Genomic DNA, 21,848 nt, shown 5'->3' on the forward strand with positions numbered 1-21,848 from the left:
TATCAATTCACTTACTAAGATGAGAGTAATTGATCTCTCTGCCATTTTTGGTCATAGAATCAAAATTCTTTAGCGGATATTTATATATATACATAGTCAAGAACAATTATCTCCAAACAAACCAGATTTGTGGGGTTATAGCAGTTACACCTAATAATAACTGCACTACTTCATAAAGTTGAAATATATATAAGCTTTGTACAAAATCCACACAACAGTTGCAAGAGTTAATTACTATCGAATCCATAAATATATTTATATATCTACTTTTACAAAACAAACAAAAAAACACTAAATTCTCCCAACTTCAAAATAAATAAAACATACGTACGTACAACATATGATCATCATCATATGTTGAAACAGAACACTACATATAATAATATATAAAATATTACATTATATTGAAACTTTAAACCCTAGATGTAGCAGTAACTGGAACATGATGAGCAGTACTGGTCTTGAGGCCGGGGTCGGTAGTAACTCCGGGCTCCCTGAGGCCGTAATCGGTGTCTCGGTAACCCGGGCCGTACTTGCTGCTGAAAACCCCGGCATGAAGCAACAAGACGTACAAAAGCTCAGTGAAAGCTAAGATTATTATGAAGGCTTCTAACACCCTCAGTCTCCAACCTCTGTGTCCTCCTACGTTGATTTGCTTACAAGCCAACCTGTTTTATTAATTAATTTCAAATAAATAAATAAATAAAACAAAAAACATATGATTTATGATACTAATAACTCTACCTTAAATTCCAAATTGTATTACACACTTAATGTAACAATTTTGCTATTTTGTAGGTGAAAATTAAAATGATTTATGGTTATTTTTTTTAAAAAAAAAATACAAAACTATGACAAAATAGAAGTTTAGCCAAACGAATAATAAAAAAATTAGTGGTAATTCCCATTACACATAATGAATATATATATCGGGTAAAATACTATTTTAGACCTTGTGTTTTGCAAAAGTTGCAGATTGGACCCTGTGTTTTGTTAAATGACAAAATAGACCATGTATTTTCTAAAATAGTAAAAATAAAACACCCTGTATTTTCTAAAATAGTAAAAATAAAACCTGAGCTTAATTTTTGATAACTTTTTTTTTAATAAAACCAACTTGAAGACGATGCTTAATACGAATAGATACAAAAAAATGTAAACAGTTTTGTCATATAACACTATATAACACTTTTAGATCGGATTATAATTAAAATTTATTTTGACAACAAATCAATTCAGGGTCTTATTTGTACTATTTTTAAAAATACAGAGTCCATTTTGTTATTTAACAAAACACAAGGTCCAATTAGTAACTTTTGTAAAACAGAGAATCCAAAATAGTATTTACCCACATATATATAACCTATAAAATTAATTATAAATTAAAAAAACAATAAAATAAAGTAAAAAATAAAATAATAAATAAAAAGTGAATATGTTTGCACAAAAGTTTGTTTATAAGTATACTTACTTTTCCTATAAATTCTTATTTTACTTTAAATTTTTGCCATTTTGCTCCTACTTTTTTTCAAATAATATGTCGAATTCATAATTCGAAAGTGTATAAATAAGTAGTATTTTTAAAAATTGGGGTGGGCTTATTAAGTTGGGCTCTATCACAGGCCCTAGAGGCCCTTATCAAAGGACAAGCAACCGTAGTGTCACATTAGTAAGATGGAAAAATAATGGTGAAATATCATAGAATTCCTTAAGGGAAATTTATAAAAATACTGTAATTTGGATTAACTTTTACAAAAATACTGTGACACAGAAAAGTTTTCAAAAATACTGTATTTTTATAAAACACCAGTAAAACACAAAGCAGAATAACTCAAAACAACAGTAGAACACCGACAAAACACCAGTAGAACACCAGTGAAAACTTAACACAGTATACTCAGTATGAAACTTATAAAAAAACACAGTAAAAAAGTAAAAAATATCGCCTGACAGTATTTTTGTAAAAAATTAACAAAAGTTAGTATACCATGTAAATTTCCCTTCCTTAAAACTTCTACAAGATCCATTGAAGAATTTTTTTTAGAAAAAAAATATAAATTTTAAGAGTTTTTATACTAATACTATGTGTGCTAAATAAATAATTTAACAAAAAAAAATTCTAGAAAATATATTTGAAAAATTTAACCAGAACCAAACCAAATGAGTAACCAGTTACTCTAAAATTAAATTTTTTCCATATTATTTTATGGCTAATTAGGGAGTGTACACCCTAAAAACCATATTATTTTCCTATAAAATATTTATTTTTGAGTAGAAAGCCATATGTACACCTTAAAAACCATAAATAAAAATAATTTTTTTACAGTAACTAAAAATAAAATGTTTAAAAAAAGCAAATCATAATCCCTAAAAATATCACCAAAAAAAAAAAACAGTAAAATTGGTTAAAAATTTACCCAAAGGCAAGAGCAGTGAGGGCCCAAGCAATGAGTGAAGAAGCTCCAGCAGCAGCTAGACTATCATTTCTCCATGCCCTTATGTGATTTCCACCAGCAAATTTTGACACTATTCCCACCACACCAGCCATTATAGAAAACGTTAAGAAGAACATTGTTGCCCCATTTCCACCAAAACCTGAAATAATAATTCAAATTAATAATACCACTTATTTACAATTAATTATTATTAACTAGATAATTAATGGATTTAATTACTTGGGTGGTTGGTTTGGCCATTGATGAATCGATTGAGACACCAACTAGCAAAACCAAGAACAATGAAATACATAATCAAGTTAAGGAACAACAATGGTGCTGCAATGTTTCTTCCAACTGTTTGAGCCATATTTTTGTATTTACTAATGAAATATTGAAGTAACGTAGTACTACGTAGTTGATGAGTTTATAAATTAAAAGTTTTGGATAGGAATGTATACATATATAGATATAAAATATGTATAAAATACAAGGGCTTTGACACGTGGTGATAGAAGAGGATTTGCATGTGGAATATTTGGGTACAGGTGTTGGGACACGTGTCGATGTCTCCATAAATGTATATATTTTTTATTTTTTATGAAGAACGAGTCTAGTACTTTTTGATTTCTTTGGATTAATCTCGAAAGTTCAATCAAAACGGTGCGTATTTGTCCTATGGTGGGGTGGACCATGCATTGTATTGTATTATGTACTCTCACCAAATGTTATTTTTATTTTTTTATTAGGTTATTTATATTTTTGTTCTTTTTATATTTTTAATTTTTTTTTACTATTAAATTTTTTTTTAATTAAGATTATTAAATTTAAAATTTTTTATTTAATTTTATTGTTTATGTACTAAATATACTATTTAAATTTTGATATTTACTAAATTATATCCCTCAAATATTTTATGTATTAAATCAAAATTTTATTCATATTAGATTTTTTTTTATTAAAATTAAATAAAATTCTTTAAATTTATCAATCTCAATAATTTAAAAAATAAAATTTAATAACTATAAAATTTAAAGTGAATAATACAATAAATTTTGTTGAGATAGAAGCTAGATATATAGAATAGAGCTTAATAACTTCAAAAAAAAAAAGTGCAAGTTAGACGTTATTAAAATTAATTCTCTTTATTCTTGTATTACGTAGTGTGATGATGTGTTCCAATTTCTCCATATACTACAAATATTAAAGCCACATATTTGTGTATTTATTTACTATGTCCAAACTTCTCCTGCAGCAAATATATAAACTACTCATGCAATGAATTGGGACAGAGATAGAAAGTATTTGTAAGGGGGCAGAGTACTAAAAAAAATTAAAGAGAGGCCAATAAATAAATTTTTAATGAAAAATTAAAAAATTATAATATTTAACTTGAAAAATGGGAGTCACTGGTCAAGGACCTTATACTAAGTATTGAGAACCATTTAGGTACACATTTTCTCCATAAAATAGGATCTCAGCTTTAATGAGGTGGGGATTGCATGTCTAAATGGAAAACAGTTTGTCTCTGCATATACCAATACACTTAACAAAAATGCCATATCATTTATTTTTATTGTAAGCATATGAATAGATTATGTATTTTCTTTTGTTTTTCCTATGGATTCACAAAAAGTTCACTCAACCCGAAGAATCCTAACCAGACATTAAGAGACTCGACCCACTGATCCAAAAACTTCTTGTGGATATGCAAGTCAAGAGAATGAACAACTCGAGGTTCCAAAGTCCACTCGCATGAATATAGATGCCAGGCAAACACAACCTGGAAACTAAGGAATTCCACAACACAATGCAAGGAATGCAGGAAACCGGTCTGGGACAGGTCGACCTCCAAGGCATCCACAAAGGCGTAATTGCAATGATAGAGACAGCACACACACTTACCTAAGTAGGGATCGTGTGTCAAATCTCTTTCAAAGGAGAAAGCCAGTACGAGAAGAGCCACAAGAGACAGGGTTGAGTACAGATCCAAGTGGATCAAGATCAAGGACCCACGGGCAAAGCAGATCAACTCAAACTCATGTGCGTGACAAACAAACGCAAAATGAAGGAGGATCGTGATGTTATTATCAAGATGATCAGGAGAGCATTAGCAACTCTCAAAGCTACCAATCCAAAAGTTATTCGGGAACAAGGTCAGTAAGCAACTATGACCAAAGGCGTCGTGACCCTGACCTTCGCGAGCATTTAAATCGTAAACAATTAGACTTGCGCGAGCATTTGAATCGTAATGCTCCATATCTTTGCAATCAATTAAATTAGAATGCAGGTAGGCAACAACCAGTAGAGCAGCAACCCATGGATCCAATCCACCTCGCCTACTTGAGGAGTAAGGGTAAAAAAAAAGAAACACACACATCCCACCAAATCTTCGCGATCATGAAGTACTGAAAACTATAATGAAGTGAAGATTTTCAAAGTAAACAACACATTAAACAGTTCATTCATCCACATTTTTAAGTTGAATATATGTCTTATCTTTTGACATGGTGGTGGGAGTTGTTGTGAGAATTTTTGAATCTCAAAATCTCGATTAATTTTTTGTTTGATTTTTTACTATGGCGTTGACTAGCTAGGCATGTTCAATTAAATTCGAATTGTCCCTGGTGTAGTAAAGCTTCAGAATCCGCTTTTCACTTGTTTGTTACTTGTCTAGTGGCTCAAGGCTACTAGTAGAAAATTGGTATTGCAGTAGTAACAAATAATCAAGCTTATTTTGTTGTCTGGTTTCAAGAAGGTTTATCCCATTGGTCAGCTACAACTGTTATTGAAGTGGAAGCATCGAAATAAGAAAGTGTGGAATCATAAATCACCCATTGATGAGATTGTGTTGTTACCTAAACTCAACTTTGAGAACTGGAGTAATGCTCAAATAAAGTTTCAAATGCACTCTTTAAATCATGATTGAAGAGAGGTAACTGAGCATTGGACCTCACCTATGTTTACTAATCTCAAGGTAAATGTGGATGGTGTAATTTTTCAAGATAAAAGCCTAATTGGGTTCGGTATAGTGGTAAGAGACTCTTTGGGAATGGCTATTGAAGCATTTTAGAAAAGTTGTTGTGGTCTGATGTAACGTCCCCGCTTCAAGCCTCCATTGGGTCCTTACACCCACGGAAAGAATGACTCTTATACACGAGTATGTCACTTTGGCTGCTTGATGGACTGACGACTGGCCCTACAGACCAACACGAGTGTTTCCAGCGTGCTTTGTCCTCACTCGCACGCATCTTGGGAAAACTTCCCAGGAGGTCACCCATCCTTGAAATTGCTCCAAGCCAATCACGCTTAACTGTGGAGTTCTTTCGAGATGGCCTACCGAAAAACAAGATGCACCTTGTTGATATAGGTAGTACCAATCAATCCATTTAAGCCCTCTTCAACTGTGTAGTCCCATACCTACACAGGTTTAGAATCATCACACTTGACCTTCCCCAGGCGGTGTGGGATTGCACAGCTTACCCGATATTTTCCCTTACGGATCACGGGACTACTGACTGTCACAATCACCCCCCCTTACGGGGTCCGACGTCCTCGTCGACCACACTTCCGGCTGGGTCAAGGCTCTGATATCATTTGTAACGTCCCCGCTTCAAGCCTCCAGTGGGTCCTTACACCCACGGAAAGAATGACTCTTATACACGAGTACGTCACTTTGGCTGCTTGATGGACTGACAACTGGCCCTACAGACCAACACGAGTGTTTCCAGCGTGCTTTGTCCTCACTCGCACGCATCCTGGGAAAACTTCCTAGGAGGTCATCCATCCTTGAAATTGCTCCAAGCCAAGCACGCTTAATTGTAGAGTTCTTTCGAGATGGGCTACCGAAAAACAAGATGCACCTTGTTGATATAGGTAGTACCAATCAATCCATTTAAGCCCTCTTCAACTGTGTAGTCCCATACCTACACAGTCTCAGAATCATCACACTTGACCTTCCCCAGGCGGTGTGGGATTGCACAGCTTACCCGATATTTTCCCTTACGGATCACGGGACTACTGACTGTCACAATCACCCCCCCTTACGGGGTCCGACGTCCTCGTCAACCACACTTCTGGCTGGGTCAAGGCTCTGATATCATTTGTAACGTCCCCGCTTCAAGCCTCCATTGGGTCCTTACAGCCACGGAAAGAATGACTCTTATACACGAGTACGTCACTTTGGCTGCTTGATGGACTGACGACTGGCCCTACAGACCAACACGAGTGTTTCCAGCGTGCTTTGTCCTCACTCGCACGCATCCTGGGAAAACTTCCCAGGAGGTCACCCATCCTTGAAATTGCTCCAAGCCAAGCACGCTTAACTGTGGAGTTCTTTCGAGATGGGCTACCGAAAAACAAGATGCACCTTGTTGATATAGGTAGTACCAATCAATCCATTTAAGCCCTCTTCAACTGTGTAATCCCATACCTACACAGTCTCAGAATCATCACACTTGACCTTCCCCAGGCGGTGTGGGATTGCACAGCTTACCCGATATTTTCCCTTACGGATCACGGGACTACTGACTGTCACATCTGATTCAGCTACTCTTGGTTGAAGCTATGGGACTTAAAGAGGCATTGAGTTAGATCAAAAGGAAAGCTAGGTCTAGTGTGATCTTGGAAACGGATTGTCTTACTTTAGTGCATGATTTGAAGTCGAGTAAGCCTATGACATCTCCATATGGGGTTTTAACTCAAGGTTGTAAGACAATGTTATTTGAACTTTTTTTCTATTTCAATTTATTTTGTAAAACGATCTGCGAATAGAGTGTTGCATACTTTAGCACGTTCCTCTATTCATGTTGTTGATTGTATTTTCAGTAGGAACTCTTTACCTATTGAAATTTCATCCTTAATTAGCTAGGGATGATTTAATTTAATGAAGATGCATATTTCTTTTAAAAAAAATGAATGGATAATCAGCTTCAATAATGGTGTTCGCAGTGCGAGTGGCGCAGGTTGTAATCTTTCTTTCAAATCAAACTGCATATAAGGTTTTTTTAATTTCTCTAACTGCAACTGCATCGTGAGATCTTAAAAACTGCAAAAATCACACCGCGAAAATACAGTGTGGTGCGATGCGCTTTGAACAGTTTACACTATCATCATTATTAAATAATATTATAATGAAACTTCAAAAATCAATCTAATAAATTACCAAAAAAAATCTTATTAAAATTTCAACATCATAACTTATATGCTATAATCATCAAGTTATCATATTAAACTGTATCTAAAAAATAATATTATATATACACATATTACATATATTTATTCTTATATGAAAATAAAATAAAAATCAAAATGCAAAAATTAGTAACTTTATAATATATAATGCAGTGCGATTTGAATTACAATTATTAAATTCAAAATCACAAACCGCACAGTTTAGTAAACTTACACACCACAACTACAGCATAAAAGATTTCCAACCACATTTCTTATATGGTGTGATGCAGTGCAAGCAGTTTGTACAGTGTGAACAGTTTGACGAACACCTGAAACACCCCTATGAGTCATTTGAAGCATTATAATTTGTGTATGACAGTTAAGGTGTGACATTGTAAAATAGATGTATTATTTATTTGCTGTGAACCACAACCACAACCACAAAAGATAAAAGTTAAAAAGAAATCGGTGCCTCTTTTCTTGTGTACAACATATTCTCCAGTAAATTATTAGTCCCTAAAGAGGTCCCCATAGTCAACTTTTCACATTAACCTTTTTTCTTTTTCAGATCATTTTTTAAACACATTCATTCATACCCCACAAAAAAAAAAAAAAAAACCCTTTAAGAAATGGCCAGTAAAACTACTCACTCTACTCACTACAATCTCTCTATAGTCTATATGCCAAAACAAAATGGGCTCTTCTTCTGGGAACAATGATAACTTTCTCCAAGTTGTGCTCAAGAACTTTGACATTCTTGCTTTGTATGTCTTCAACTAATTACATTTCTCTTCTCTTATTATAAGGCTCTTACATGTTATTTTGATTCTCATTAATTTGATTAATTTGCAGGCCATTAATCTCTCTTCTTTATCCTCTGTAAGTGTTAAGTGTTCTACACATATTAATATTATATATGGCTAATTCTTTTCTTGGTTTGTTTGTTGACAATTTATATGCATATGATTTTTTTGGTGTTATTTTAGGCATGCTTCAATCAAGGCCATAGAGACTAAGTCTCGTAGTGATGATCAACAATGGCTTACTTATTGGGTTCTTTATTCTATGATTACACTCTTTGAGCTCACTTTTGCAAGACTCATTGAATGGTGAGCTACCTAATGTTCTACTATATATAAAGACTTTCTTGAAATATTAGCTAATGTGTGTGGTGTGTTAGTAAGATGTCTTAATTTAGTCATTAAATTAATAATGTGGAATAAAACCTTATAATAAGAACGAATCTATATAGTTCTATGTAGTTAGTACAACTTATAATATATCAACAACTACATGAGATTTTCATATATCAACTTCATGTGTTTTATGTTTATATATAATGATGAGATAATTTTTTAATTACCCTTATTATTAAACATTTTTTTGTTCTTTGAGATTTCAAAATGTTTGAAGCATGCCCCTCTCAAGTCAATTTGGAGTTTTGGGCTAAAAAATCTAATTAAGTTTTTTTAATATAAAAAAATTATAGTTTTATGTATAGTGGTAAAAATATAAAATATAGTATTTTAAAATTATAATTAAGCTTTTTTTCTTAATAAAATTAACTATAGTATCTTAAAAAAATAAATTAGGTATTTTTATTAAAAAATAATTATATTTTTAATAAATAATACAAATTATGATATTTTAAAATATAAATTTAAGACCTTTTTTGTCAAAAGATTTTTTTGGCTCTAGGTGGGGGTCTTGGGTGTGGACCTCATGATTTGAAGTGTTCCCCCTAAAAATTTAAAATTTCAAGAACATCTTAATTAAAATTAAAATACATTGCTATTAGATATTAATAGTGTCTATCACTTTTAGACATATCGTCTTGCGATTGATTAGCAATACTCTCTAAAAATGATTACATTAAACTATATGAAACTCGATACAATTAGTTAGACTAATAACGATATTATTATATAGTATACTGTTAGACACCACTAATGTCTTTTAACATTTTTCAAAATTAAAATTTCAAGAGATTTGTTAATAAAGGTTAAAGATGATTGTGTAGTATTTGCAACATAAACATTGTTTTATGAAAGAAGTTTTGATGTTTTTTCTTCTTGTTTCTTGATTATTAGGTTCCCCATTTGGCCATATGGTAAGCTAATTTTGATGTGTTGGTTAGTGTTACCACAATTCAATGGTGCAGCATATGTTTATAAGCACTATATTAGACCATACTATATGAACCCACCTCATGCTGCTCAACTTTGGTATATTCCACGAAATAAAAACAACATCTTTCGAAAGCAAGATGACATCTTAACTGCTGCTGAAAAGTATATTGAACAACATGGAACTCAAGAGTTTGAAAGACTTATTACCAAGGTATATATTTATATACTTTATATACACTTACTTTAAATATGCTATATATTATTAGGTAATAATTAATAATCTCTTGATTTAAAATTGTAGGCTGACAGAGAAGCAAGAACAAGGAGAAACAATAACAATTACACCATCTTTGATGATGATTATATGTATTGAGTTAGCTAGTTTGTGGTTTGTCTAAGATTTTATTATTATTATTATGATGTTTAATTTATATGTATCTATATATCTAACTCAAGCTCAGAATATATGCTACATATATCATCTGCAATGTTGGCTTCTGTTTAAACTTTTAGGAGAATGGAGAATCATGAATATGATCTTTTCTTCTTTCTTGCTCCTCTTTCTTAAACTTTTATTTGTTTATTTGTTTTTCTCAAAATCTCATAAGGGATATGTCTCACAAAAAAAAAAAAAAAAAAACCTACTTTTAGTCATCATAACATAAAAAAATTTATAGCTAAATGTAAATTTTAATCACAAGAAAAAGTTATTGTGATTAAAATATAATATTTAGATATAGGTTGTTACTAATTTAGTTTAGTCACAACAAGTATTGTGACTAAAAACGCATTTAATCACAACAAATTATGATTTTTGTAATTACTATTTCAGCTATTTTTAGTCACAACATAAGAATTAATGATAATTTTCAATTTTACATTTTAAAGCAGTTTTTTTTTACATTTTTATAAAAATTCACGTAGTAACTAACGGAGCTACCTAAATTGCAACCAAAATTCACATAACAATCTACATAGAAACTACCGAAGCAACTCAAACCGTAAATTTAAAAAAAAAAAAAATTAAAAAATAGTATATGAGGTAATTTTTTTAATTTATAATTAGTCAAAAAAAATTTACTTTTAATCACGAGATTTATTGTGACTAAAAGTAAGATTTTTTTGTAGTGTCTAAATAATAACATAAACAGTATACCATGTTACTGAGCCTGCCAAAGCATGAAAAGGTAAAGTGATGAACAAGAAGCTTTTCATCTCAGCTAGAATAATAGAAGGGCTCTATAGACCAACACTTTTTTTAGACAAAGGGAAAAATAATGAGAAATTTTTATTTATATACCTAAAATACATATTAATAACATAAATAATGGTGAGTATTAAATATGATTCTAGTAACGTGACATCTTAGCAACTATATTGTAATATCAAAAAAATTACTTATCGGAATCGAAAAAAGAAACTAGTCGTTTCGTTCCATGAACGTATTATTTTATTCTATTAATTACGAGATTGGATTCTTGAATCATAACTCAAATTAGAAGAAAACCTTTACTTATATGCAATTCTAGAAAATCAAATCACAAATTGAATCTATTCTTACTTAAAAAAAACTCTATTAACGAAAAAAAAAAAAACTTCATTCATAAACAACACAAGGTCGAACAAGAATTCAATATCGGAATCAATTCTCAAACTACTGACAATATCTACAAATTAGAGACATAATTGTTGCTAGATAAAATAACAACTCAACATAAAAACTACAAATCATAACCAGTCACCAAAAAACTCCATTAATGAAAAAAAAAAAAAAAAGCTTCATTCACAACAGCATGGAAGATCAATCAAGAATTCAATAAGAAATTATTTCTCAAACTACTGACAATATATACAAATTAGAGACAAATTCATAACTAGATAAATAAATAGCTCAATCGAAATTTCAAATAATGTGAGTATTCAAGCACAACAAGAACACTCACTAAAAGTATAAGCTACGAAATAGACAAAAACAAAAATAAAAATATAGAGAAGATAAGAGAAATATAGTGGTTTAGTCAGAGCTTGGTCTACTTAGTCCACTTTTGGAAATTATTTCAACTTAGTTTATTTGATTTGAATCACCCATTTATATAAAAAGCAAATGTCCTTTAAAATTGCATAACCGGTCAGATCAGACTGTTTTCACAATAAATGACAAAATTAAATTAAGATAAATGTTTAACGAATAAATGAAGAACAGTTTTGTCCGTTCTTGACTTAATTATAGCAACGTACGCTGTGACAGTCAATAGTCCCGTGATCCGTAAGGGGAAATACCGGGTAAGCTGTGCAATCCCACATCGCCTGGGGAAGGTCAAGTGAGATAATTTCTGAGACTGTGTAGCTATGGGACTACACAGTTGAAGAGAGCCTAAATGGATTGATTGGTACTACCTATATCAACAATGTGTATCTTGTTTTTCGGTAGCCCATCACGAAAGAACTCCACAGTTAAGCGTGCTTGACTTGGGGCGATTTCAGGATGGGTGACCTCCTGGGAAGTTTTCCTAGGAAGCGTGCGAGTGAGGACAAAGTACGCTGGAAACACTCGTGTTGGTCTGTAGAGTCAGCCATCAGTCCATGAAGCAACCAGAGTGACGTACTCGTGTATAAGAGCCATTATTCTGTGGGTGTAAGGGCCCAATGGAGACTTGAAGCGGGGACGTTACATATGCGACTTGATAAGTCACAGCTTGTCCACTCATATTCCAAATAAACGAGCTCGTAGGCTCTACGGTGTTGTACTTGTAGGATGGGCCTTTGGACCTATATTATTGAATGTCTGCGTTCACCCTTGATCGCATAGTTGGACATTCTATGCACTGACGACTTGGAACGTGCGAGTCCCTGACTAGTCGTCAAACACATTAGTCATTCAAACCAAACTTATGTAAAGAAATGATCTTTACTCATCCTAGGAGAGACATACTTGGTCATCACATACGATCGGTATATGCGCGACCAGTATTAACTTCTCTCGATCCTCCTTATCCTTTAACTATGTGAGACATAGTATGTGACTAAATCTTGTCTCGGTCGCATCTTCTTGCAAGTTCACATCATGTGAGGTGAATCAATCATTCTTTGTATGATCGCATTGGTTGTTATGTCCACACTTCTTCTTTCTGCAGTTAACAACACTTTTTGCAACTAACAACACTTTTTGCGGTTACCAACACTTTCTACAGTTAACAACACATGAGTGGAGACAAGCGTACACTTGTGGCAAATCATCTTTTCCTATGAAGACTGTACTCATATATTTACGCGAAAAATTCGCACTACAACATGCTTATTAATTGAACTTTCCTCTATCTAAAAATAAATAAATAATCATAAAGCTTTTTAAGATATTAATTTTTTTTAAATGAGTTAAGTATTAATTGAATAAAGTATTTTAAGGTATTCATCTAATATTTAATTTGATTAAATAATAATATTGTAACTAATTTAGGTATTTATTTATTTAAAATTAGTTAATTATAGATATTTCAAAAGTTGTTAAGATATTAACCATATACGGTTATACTTATTTAATCTATAATTATATATAATAATAATTTATGTTTCATAATAAAACGTAATCTCACAAAATCAACCTGAAATCATTTAATATCACTCTAAATCTCATCAGTAGAAATCAAACCAGTTTATCTCATTCTTGCACAGATTTTGATGGACGATTTGGAAAATTAAGGTGTGAGTTTTCTATTATCTTATTTATGATTCGTTATTCGTTTGATTATACAAAAGAATAGTAAAAATTCGTTACGTTTCAAGAGGTATTTATTTATATTTGTTGATTTGATGTTTACATTTTTGTTGAAATTTTAACTTAGTGTTAAGAATAGTAAAAATTAATAAGCACATCATTACGAGATTAATTACTTCAATCAAAAAATAACAGATTGTATGGTGTAATTATGATTTAAACAATTAATGAGTGTTTTTGTATTTTTGATAAGAAACTACCAAATGTCAATTCCATAAATAAACTTCTTTTTTGTTTAAATAAGAAATTTTGTTATGCTTACAGAGTTAATGAAAATATAAATAAAGATGACTTTCTGTTACAATCTATTAGTCAACTTTTATGCCCGAAAACATATGTCGGAATATTTTTTTTTAAATTTTTTTTTCACGAGGTGTTCGTTATGCTTACAACATCATCCTTGTAAATTTTTGAAAAATTTCGAATAATTTACAGTGTCGAAAATACGTTTGAAGTTTTTTGAGCGCGCGCAGTAAACTGAAATATCAGAAATTCTGTTTTCAATACTGTAAACTATTGAAAATTTACAGGAATGATACTCGAATACCGTTATAATTAACACTCCTATATATACATATCAACAAATGGAATATTTTAAATAACTTAAAACACTAATTACACTATAAAACATTATTAAAAAAACGTTAGGAAAATTATATTTAAAAATCAATATATATATATAAAGGAATGCACAAACTAGGATGATGTGGCATTCTAATACTCTTTTTTCTTATGTTATCTTTTTTGTTGTTTTTTTATATTTTCTAATCAACTTTTGTTTATTTGATTCAATATTAGTGAGTTCTTTAGGAGAAGAAAAAATCCCACATGGTTTAAAAACTTTTGAAAATATGGTATTATAGGCTATATAAGGGTGTTTAGTAAGCATTGTAAATGTTGTATAATGGGTGATTAATCAAATCAATCTAGCCCATTTAGTCTTTTTTTCAATAAAATATATATCATTTTTTTTTATGTTGGTTAAAATTTTAATATTTAAAAAAAATTAAAAAATTTAATAAATAAAAATATTTTATTAAATTTTTTATAATATATATTTTTTTTAATATTTTCAAATTAGTTAAAATATTAATATTTGTTTAAAAACCTTTGAAAATATGATATTATAGGCTATATAAGGGTGTTTAGTAAGCATTGTAAATGCTGTATAATGGGTGATTAATCAAATCAATCTAGCCCATTTAGTCTTTTTTTCAATAAAATATATATTATTTTTTATCTTGGTTAAAATTTTAATATTTAAAAAAAATTAAAAAATTTAATAAATAAAAATATTTTATTAAATTTTTTAATAAAAAATATTTTTTTAATATTTTCAAATTAGTTAAAATATTAATATTTGTTTAAAAACCTTTAAAAATATGGTATTATAGGCTATATAAGGGTGTTTAGTAAGCATTGTAAATGTTGTATAATGGGTGATTAATCAAATCAATCTAGCCCATTTAGTCTTTTTTTTCAATAAAATATATATTATTTTATTTTTTTTATCTTGGTTAAAATTTTAATATTTGAAAAAAATTAAAAAATTTAGTAAATAAAAAAAATTATTAAATTTTTTAATAAAATATATATTTTTAATATTTTCAAATTAGTTAAAATATTAATATTTGAAAAATAAAATCCTTTTTGAGATTTTTAAAAATTTAGTAAATAATGATATAACAGTTTTTTTTTTTTTAACATAAAATTTGAAGTTCTCACAAAATAATAAAATTAAAAAATATATTGATAAAAAGTATGAGAAGTCAATTCATCACTTCAAAATTAGTATGAGAAGCAACTTTAAATTCCTTGGGTAGGGAATTTACAAATTTTGTAAGCATAAAAAATCATTCAACTACTATTTATCTATTTTTATCAATTGCTTTAAAATTATCTAAATAACTTTGCTAACATAACTCCAGAGTTTTTGCTTTAAAATAGTCTCACATGGTTTAAGAGTTATTTTTGTGATGCTTGTGAGATATAAATAAAATATTTTTTATTCACTTCTCTTTGATTTGTCGAAAAATGTATAAGTGATTAATAACTTGATTTTGTCCAATTAGTTATATTTTTTTTTTAATTATTATTTTGAGTTATCAAATAAAATCTATATATTTGTCTAATATATTTATATTGGAGACAATATCCTATTATTATAGGATATCAATATCAATATTTACATATATTATAAAGGAAACCACAAAGTAAGTCTAGGTGGCATATTAGACTTTTTTCATTCTATTTGTGAAATTTTGTAATTTTTTTTCTATTTTATTTGAAAAACAACTACTCAAATAAAACTATGTATAAAACTTCTTTTTCAAATATATTAGAACTAAATGTCTCATATTATTTATAAATTATATACCTATTATTTATATAGGTTATAAATATTATTCTTATTATGCCATATTAAATTATCAATGAGTATTTTTTATGGGTGGTTGGTTAATCTCTAACCCTATAAATTTTTATTTATTTTTTTTACTTTTAATGTCTTACTTTGTTTGTTATTTTTCATCTAATATACAATTTATTATTTATATTTCTGAAGATAATTATTTATAATTTAATAATTATTTGTTTCATAATTTTTTATTTTTCATGTAATATATAATAATATACAATTTTTTATGAAATAATTTTATTTTAAGAATTTTATATATACTATTCTATATTTTTTATTAGCTTAAAAAATTTTCAAAATAAATTATTTTAAGTGACCTAAATATATATGGAAAAATACAAATCAAATGAGATGTCATCTTATGATTATTTTTATTTTATAATATGTTTTTTAAATGATATATATTTTTATTTTTGTAAGAGTCCCATATTATTTACAAACTATATGAGTATATACTTATTAACTCTATAAAAATATCTAATCTAAATATATAATTATAAAATTAAGTTTGCTATAAATGAATAAATAAAAAAAAATGATATTTTTTTTAATTACTTAAAAATATATACCATTATAATATCTGACTCATTTAAAAAGAATATATTTTCAATAGCTTTAATTATTATAAATAACTTCTTCCGAGATGTGTCTTTATTTTTACTATATTATAATTAATATTTATTCTAATTATAAATAAATGAGAGAATTTACATAATATATTATATAATTTTATATTATTCATAAAAAATAATTAAAAAAGTATTAGACTTAAAGTTTCATTCGTAACTAAAAATTAATTTTTTTAATATAAGATTTTAAAAAATTATTAAAACCGCGCGAAGCGCGGATCTATTCCCTAGTATAGTAAATAGAGGTTAATGAATGAATGAGAAATTGTGAAAACAAGTGAATTAATGCAAAAAAATCTCACAAGATTTGTGAAATTAATCATAATATTTACCATTAATTTTTGAAAATTAATTGGAATATTTACTATTATTTTGGAAAGAGTAAATTACGGCATAAATACTTCAGATTTTATATACTTAAATACCTAATGTTTATTTTTGGAGGCAAAAATACATATTTTAAAAAAAAAAATAAGAGAAATGCAATACTAAATTACCATAGCTAAGTGAAGTGCCAATATCATGTGAAAATTGTTATGAGAACATTCTAATATTAAAAATATTAAGTTTTAAAATAAAATAAAAAATAAATGTAATGTATCTGAACTCTCCACGTGTCTATATTTATGAATTAATGGAAGTGGTAGTGTAAAAAATCTGAAACATTTGGTATTTATGCCGCAATTTACCTTTTTGGAAATTGCATCATTTACCAAAATTTATTTACAGCACACTTTTACATTGCACTATATATCAGTTTTTTTAAAATATATCACTAAAACTTTACTTTTTTAAAAAAAAAAAATTGTTATATTTTTATTCATTTTAATTATGAAATATTAATATTTACACATATCCCTATACAAAAATAATTATTAAAATCTAAAATAATTAATAAAATACGTTTAGAGCAATAAATAGTATTCTATAAATGTAGAGCATAAATAAAATATTTTAAAAAAACTTTAAAAAGAAGAATGAATTTAAAGTATCTATTATAAGTGTTTTTAGTATAATTTTTAAAATTTTTTAAAGTTTCTCTATTTTAGAGAAACTATTAGGAGTGCACTAAAAATAGAATAAAGAAGTTGTCAGGAGTACTCTAAAACATTAAGAAAAAACTTTAACAATTGTTGAAAAATCACATTTAAAAACATAATAAATAGAGGCTAAGGAATGAATGATAAATTCATGCCTATAATTTGGTCAATTAATAACTGCTAATTAAATAAAAGCTATAATTATCAAAATAATGATGAATATTTTCACTAATTTTAAAAATTAATGGTGAATATTATGATTGATTTTCAAAAATTAAGTTCACAAATTTTATGAGATTTTCGGCATTAATTCACTTGTTTATACCCTCTTTAAAAGGATGTATCTCTTTTTCGTTCTAGACACACCAATAAAAGAGTATCACACACTCAAAAGCTCTTTTCTCTTCTTCTTTGTATTTCTTGTAGTCTTTTTGGAGTGAAGGTCTTGATTGAATTTGTCGAAGTTAAAAATGTGGTGTTTTCGCCTATTCAATCACCGTTGTATCATTGAAAGTGGTTGCTCACAAGAAAATCGTGTTTCACGTATCTCGACTTTTCATCAGGTTTTTTATCTTATTATTTGTTCTTATATTTCTATATTCAATGATATAAATATTATTTTATTTAGTACTTTCTCCGCACTACTTTATATATATATATATGTACTCTTAATGAGTATTATTAGGAAAATTTGAGTTTTTGTGCTTAATTTTGCTATCTAAATATAAAGTGCCACACATTATGATGTTGTTTGGTTTCATAACTTAAAAACTGTTTTCAATTTTTAAAAATAGAAAATAACTTTTAAGATCTAATAGGGGTCGTTTGGCCAATTTTTTTTTAAAATCAATTTTTTAAAAACTGAATTTTTAAAAATTAGAAAACAAAAAATATCAAAATATTATTTTCTATTTTAAAAAATAATTTTCTTTTTGTTAAACATATTATATTTTCAATTTTTCCTCACATACCCGAAATCCCGACCCAGATTTAGTCTCTGGACCCTATACCTCGGACCAAGACCCGAATTTCGGACCCTGGACCCAAACCAGGATGATGTGGCATTCTAATACTCTTTTTTCTTATGTTATCTTTTTTGTTGTTTTTTTATATTTTCTAATCAACTTTTGTTTATTTGATTCAATATTAGTGAGTTCTTTAGGAGAAGAAAAAATCCCACATGGTTTAAAAACTTTTGAAAATATGGTATTATAGGCTATATAAGGGTGTTTAGTAAGCATTGTAAATGTTGTATAATGGGTGATTAATCAAATCAATCTAGCCCATTTAGTCTTTTTTTCAATAAAATATATATCATTTTTTTTTATGTTGGTTAAAATTTTAATATTTAAAAAAAATTAAAAAATTTAATAAATAAAAATATTTTATTAAATTTTTTATAATATATATTTTTTTTAATATTTTCAAATTAGTTAAAATATTAATATTTGTTTAAAAACCTTTGAAAATATGATATTATAGGCTATATAAGGGTGTTTAGTAAGCATTGTAAATGCTGTATAATGGGTGATTAATCAAATCAATCTAGCCCATTTAGTCTTTTTTTCAATAAAATATATATTATTTTTTATCTTGGTTAAAATTTTAATATTTAAAAAAAATTAAAAAATTTAATAAATAAAAATATTTTATTAAATTTTTTAATAAAAAATATTTTTTTAATATTTTCAAATTAGTTAAAATATTAATATTTGTTTAAAAACCTTTAAAAATATGGTATTATAGGCTATATAAGGGTGTTTAGTAAGCATTGTAAATGTTGTATAATGGGTGATTAATCAAATCAATCTAGCCCATTTAGTCTTTTTTTTCAATAAAATATATATTATTTTATTTTTTTTATCTTGGTTAAAATTTTAATATTTGAAAAAAATTAAAAAATTTAGTAAATAAAAAAAATTATTAAATTTTTTAATAAAATATATATTTTTAATATTTTCAAATTAGTTAAAATATTAATATTTGAAAAATAAAATCCTTTTTGAGATTTTTAAAAATTTAGTAAATAATGATATAACAGTTTTTTTTTTTTTAACATAAAATTTGAAGTTCTCACAAAATAATAAAATTAAAAAATATATTGATAAAAAGTATGAGAAGTCAATTCATCACTTCAAAATTAGTATGAGAAGCAACTTTAAATTCCTTGGGTAGGGAATTTACAAATTTTGTAAGCATAAAAAATCATTCAACTACTATTTATCTATTTTTATCAATTGCTTTAAAATTATCTAAATAACTTTGCTAACATAACTCCAGAGTTTTTGCTTTAAAATAGTCTCACATGGTTTAAGAGTTATTTTTGTGATGCTTGTGAGATATAAATAAAATATTTTTTATTCACTTCTCTTTGATTTGTCGAAAAATGGATAAGTGATTAATAACTTGATTTTGTCCAATTAGTTATATTTTTTTTTTAATTATTATTTTGAGTTATCAAATAAAATCTATATATTTGTCTAATATATTTATATTGGAGACAATATCCTATTATTATAGGATATCAATATCAATATTTACATATATTATAAAGGAAACCACAAAGTAAGTCTAGGTGGCATATTAGACTTTTTTTCATTTTATTTGTGAAATTTTGTAATTTTTTTTCTATTTTATTTGAAAAACAACTACTCAAATAAAACTATGTATAAAACTTCTTTTTCAAATATATTAGACCTAAATGTCTCATATTATTTATAAATTATATACCTATTATTTATATAGGTTATAAATATTATTCTTATTATGCCATATTAAATTATCAATGAGTATTTTTTATGGGTGGTTGGTTAATCTCTTACCCTATAAATTTTTATTTATTTTTTTTACTTTTAATGTCTTCCTTTGTTTGTTATTTTTCATCTAATATACAAATTATTATTTATATTTCTGAAGATAATTATTTATAATTTAATAATTATTTGTTTCATAATTTTTTATTTTTCATGTAATATATAATAATATACAATTTTTTATGAAATAATTCTATTTTAAGAATTTTATATATACTATTCTATATTTTTTATTAGCTTAAAAAATTTTCAAAATAAATTATTTCAAGTGACCTAAATATATATGGAAAAATACAAATCAAATGAGATGTCATCTTATGATTATTTTTATTTTATAATATGTTTTTTAAATGATATATATTTTTATTTTGTAAGAATCCCATATTATTTACAAACTATATGAGTATATACTTATTAACTCTATAAAAATATCTAATCTAAATATATAATTATAAAATTAAGTTTGCTATAAATGAATAAATAAAAAAAATAATATTTTTTTAATTACTTAAAAATATATACCATTATAATATCTGACTCATTTAAAAAGAATATATTTTCAATAGCTTTAATTATTATAAATAACTTCTTCCGAGATGTGTCTTTATTTTTACTATATTATAATTAATATTTATTCTAATTATAAATAAATGAGAGAATTTACATAATATATTATATAATTTTATATTATTCATAAAAAATAATTAAAAAAGTATTAGACTTAAAGTTTCATTCGTAACTAAAAATTAATTTTTTTAATATAAGATTTTAAAAAATTATTAAAACCGCGCGAAGCGCGGATCTATTCCCTAGTATAGTAAATAGAGGTTAATGAATGAATGAGAAATTGTGAAAACAAGTGAATTAATGCAAAAAAATCTCACAAGATTTGTGAAATTAATCATAATATTTACCATTAATTTTTGAAAATTAATTGGAATATTTACTATTATTTTGGAAAGAGTAAATTACGGCATAAATACTTCAGATTTTATACATTTAAATACTTAATGTTTATTTTTGGAGGCAAAAATATCTATTTTTTTAAAAAAAAATAAGAGAAATGCAATACTAAATTACTATAGCTAAGTGAAGTGCCAATATCATGTGAAAATTGTTATGAGAACATTCTGATATTAAAAATATTAAGTTTTAAAATAAAATAAAAAATAAATGTAATGTATCTGAACTCTCCACGTGTCTAAAATTTATGAATTAACGGAAGTGGTAGTGTAAAAAATTTGAAACATTAGGTATTTATGCCGCAATTTACCTTTTTAGAAATTGCATCATTTACCAAAATTTAATTACAGCACACTTTTACATTGCACTATATATCAGTTTTAAAATATATCACTAAAACTTTACTTTTTTTAAAAAAAAAATTGTTATATTTTTATTCATTTTAATTATAAAATATTAATATTTACACATAT

At 27.1% G+C, this 21,848-nt stretch overlaps 2 protein-coding genes across 2 annotated transcripts; one reads left to right on the forward strand and one right to left on the reverse strand.

Moving 5' to 3' along the window:
- Positions 1-206: 206 nt before the first annotated feature.
- Positions 207-2,873, reverse strand: LOC115721849 (membrane protein PM19L). The gene is made up of 3 exons (XM_061103813.1): positions 2,676-2,873; positions 2,418-2,595; positions 207-668 (listed from the first exon to the last, which is right to left on the reverse strand). The coding sequence occupies exons 1-3, from the start codon at positions 2,803-2,805 to the stop codon at positions 413-415; spliced, it is 564 nt and encodes a 187-aa protein (XP_060959796.1). The 5' UTR covers positions 2,806-2,873; the 3' UTR covers positions 207-412.
- Positions 2,874-8,217: 5,344 nt separating this feature from the next.
- LOC115721851 (HVA22-like protein c) lies at positions 8,218-10,295 on the forward strand. The gene is made up of 5 exons (XM_030650937.2): positions 8,218-8,374; positions 8,463-8,489; positions 8,597-8,719; positions 9,701-9,950; positions 10,041-10,295. Exons 1-5 carry the CDS (start codon positions 8,304-8,306, stop codon positions 10,110-10,112), a joined length of 543 nt encoding a protein of 180 aa, XP_030506797.1. The 5' UTR covers positions 8,218-8,303; the 3' UTR covers positions 10,113-10,295.
- The last annotated feature ends 11,553 nt before the right edge of the window (positions 10,296-21,848 follow it).

This window comes from Cannabis sativa, chromosome 9, assembly GCF_029168945.1.
Source record: "Cannabis sativa cultivar Pink pepper isolate KNU-18-1 chromosome 9, ASM2916894v1, whole genome shotgun sequence".
In the NCBI taxonomy this organism is placed as follows: domain Eukaryota; kingdom Viridiplantae; phylum Streptophyta; class Magnoliopsida; order Rosales; family Cannabaceae; genus Cannabis; species Cannabis sativa.

Coding starts and splice junctions, on each gene's coding strand:
- LOC115721849 (XM_061103813.1), bottom strand. CDS start 2,805: ATGGCTCAAACAGTTGGAAGAAACATTGCAGCACCATTGTTGTTCCTT. Junction 2,596..2,675: donor TGGCCAAACCAACCACCCAA/GTAATTAAATCC, acceptor TTATTATTTCAG/GTTTTGGTGGAAATGGGGCA. Junction 669..2,417: donor CTCACTGCTCTTGCCTTTGG/GTAAATTTTTAA, acceptor TTAATAAAACAG/GTTGGCTTGTAAGCAAATCA.
- LOC115721851 (XM_030650937.2), top strand. CDS start 8,304: ATGGGCTCTTCTTCTGGGAACAATGATAACTTTCTCCAAGTTGTGCTC. Junction 8,375..8,462: donor AACTTTGACATTCTTGCTTT/GTATGTCTTCAA, acceptor ATTAATTTGCAG/GCCATTAATCTCTCTTCTTT. Junction 8,490..8,596: donor ATCTCTCTTCTTTATCCTCT/GTAAGTGTTAAG, acceptor GTGTTATTTTAG/GCATGCTTCAATCAAGGCCA.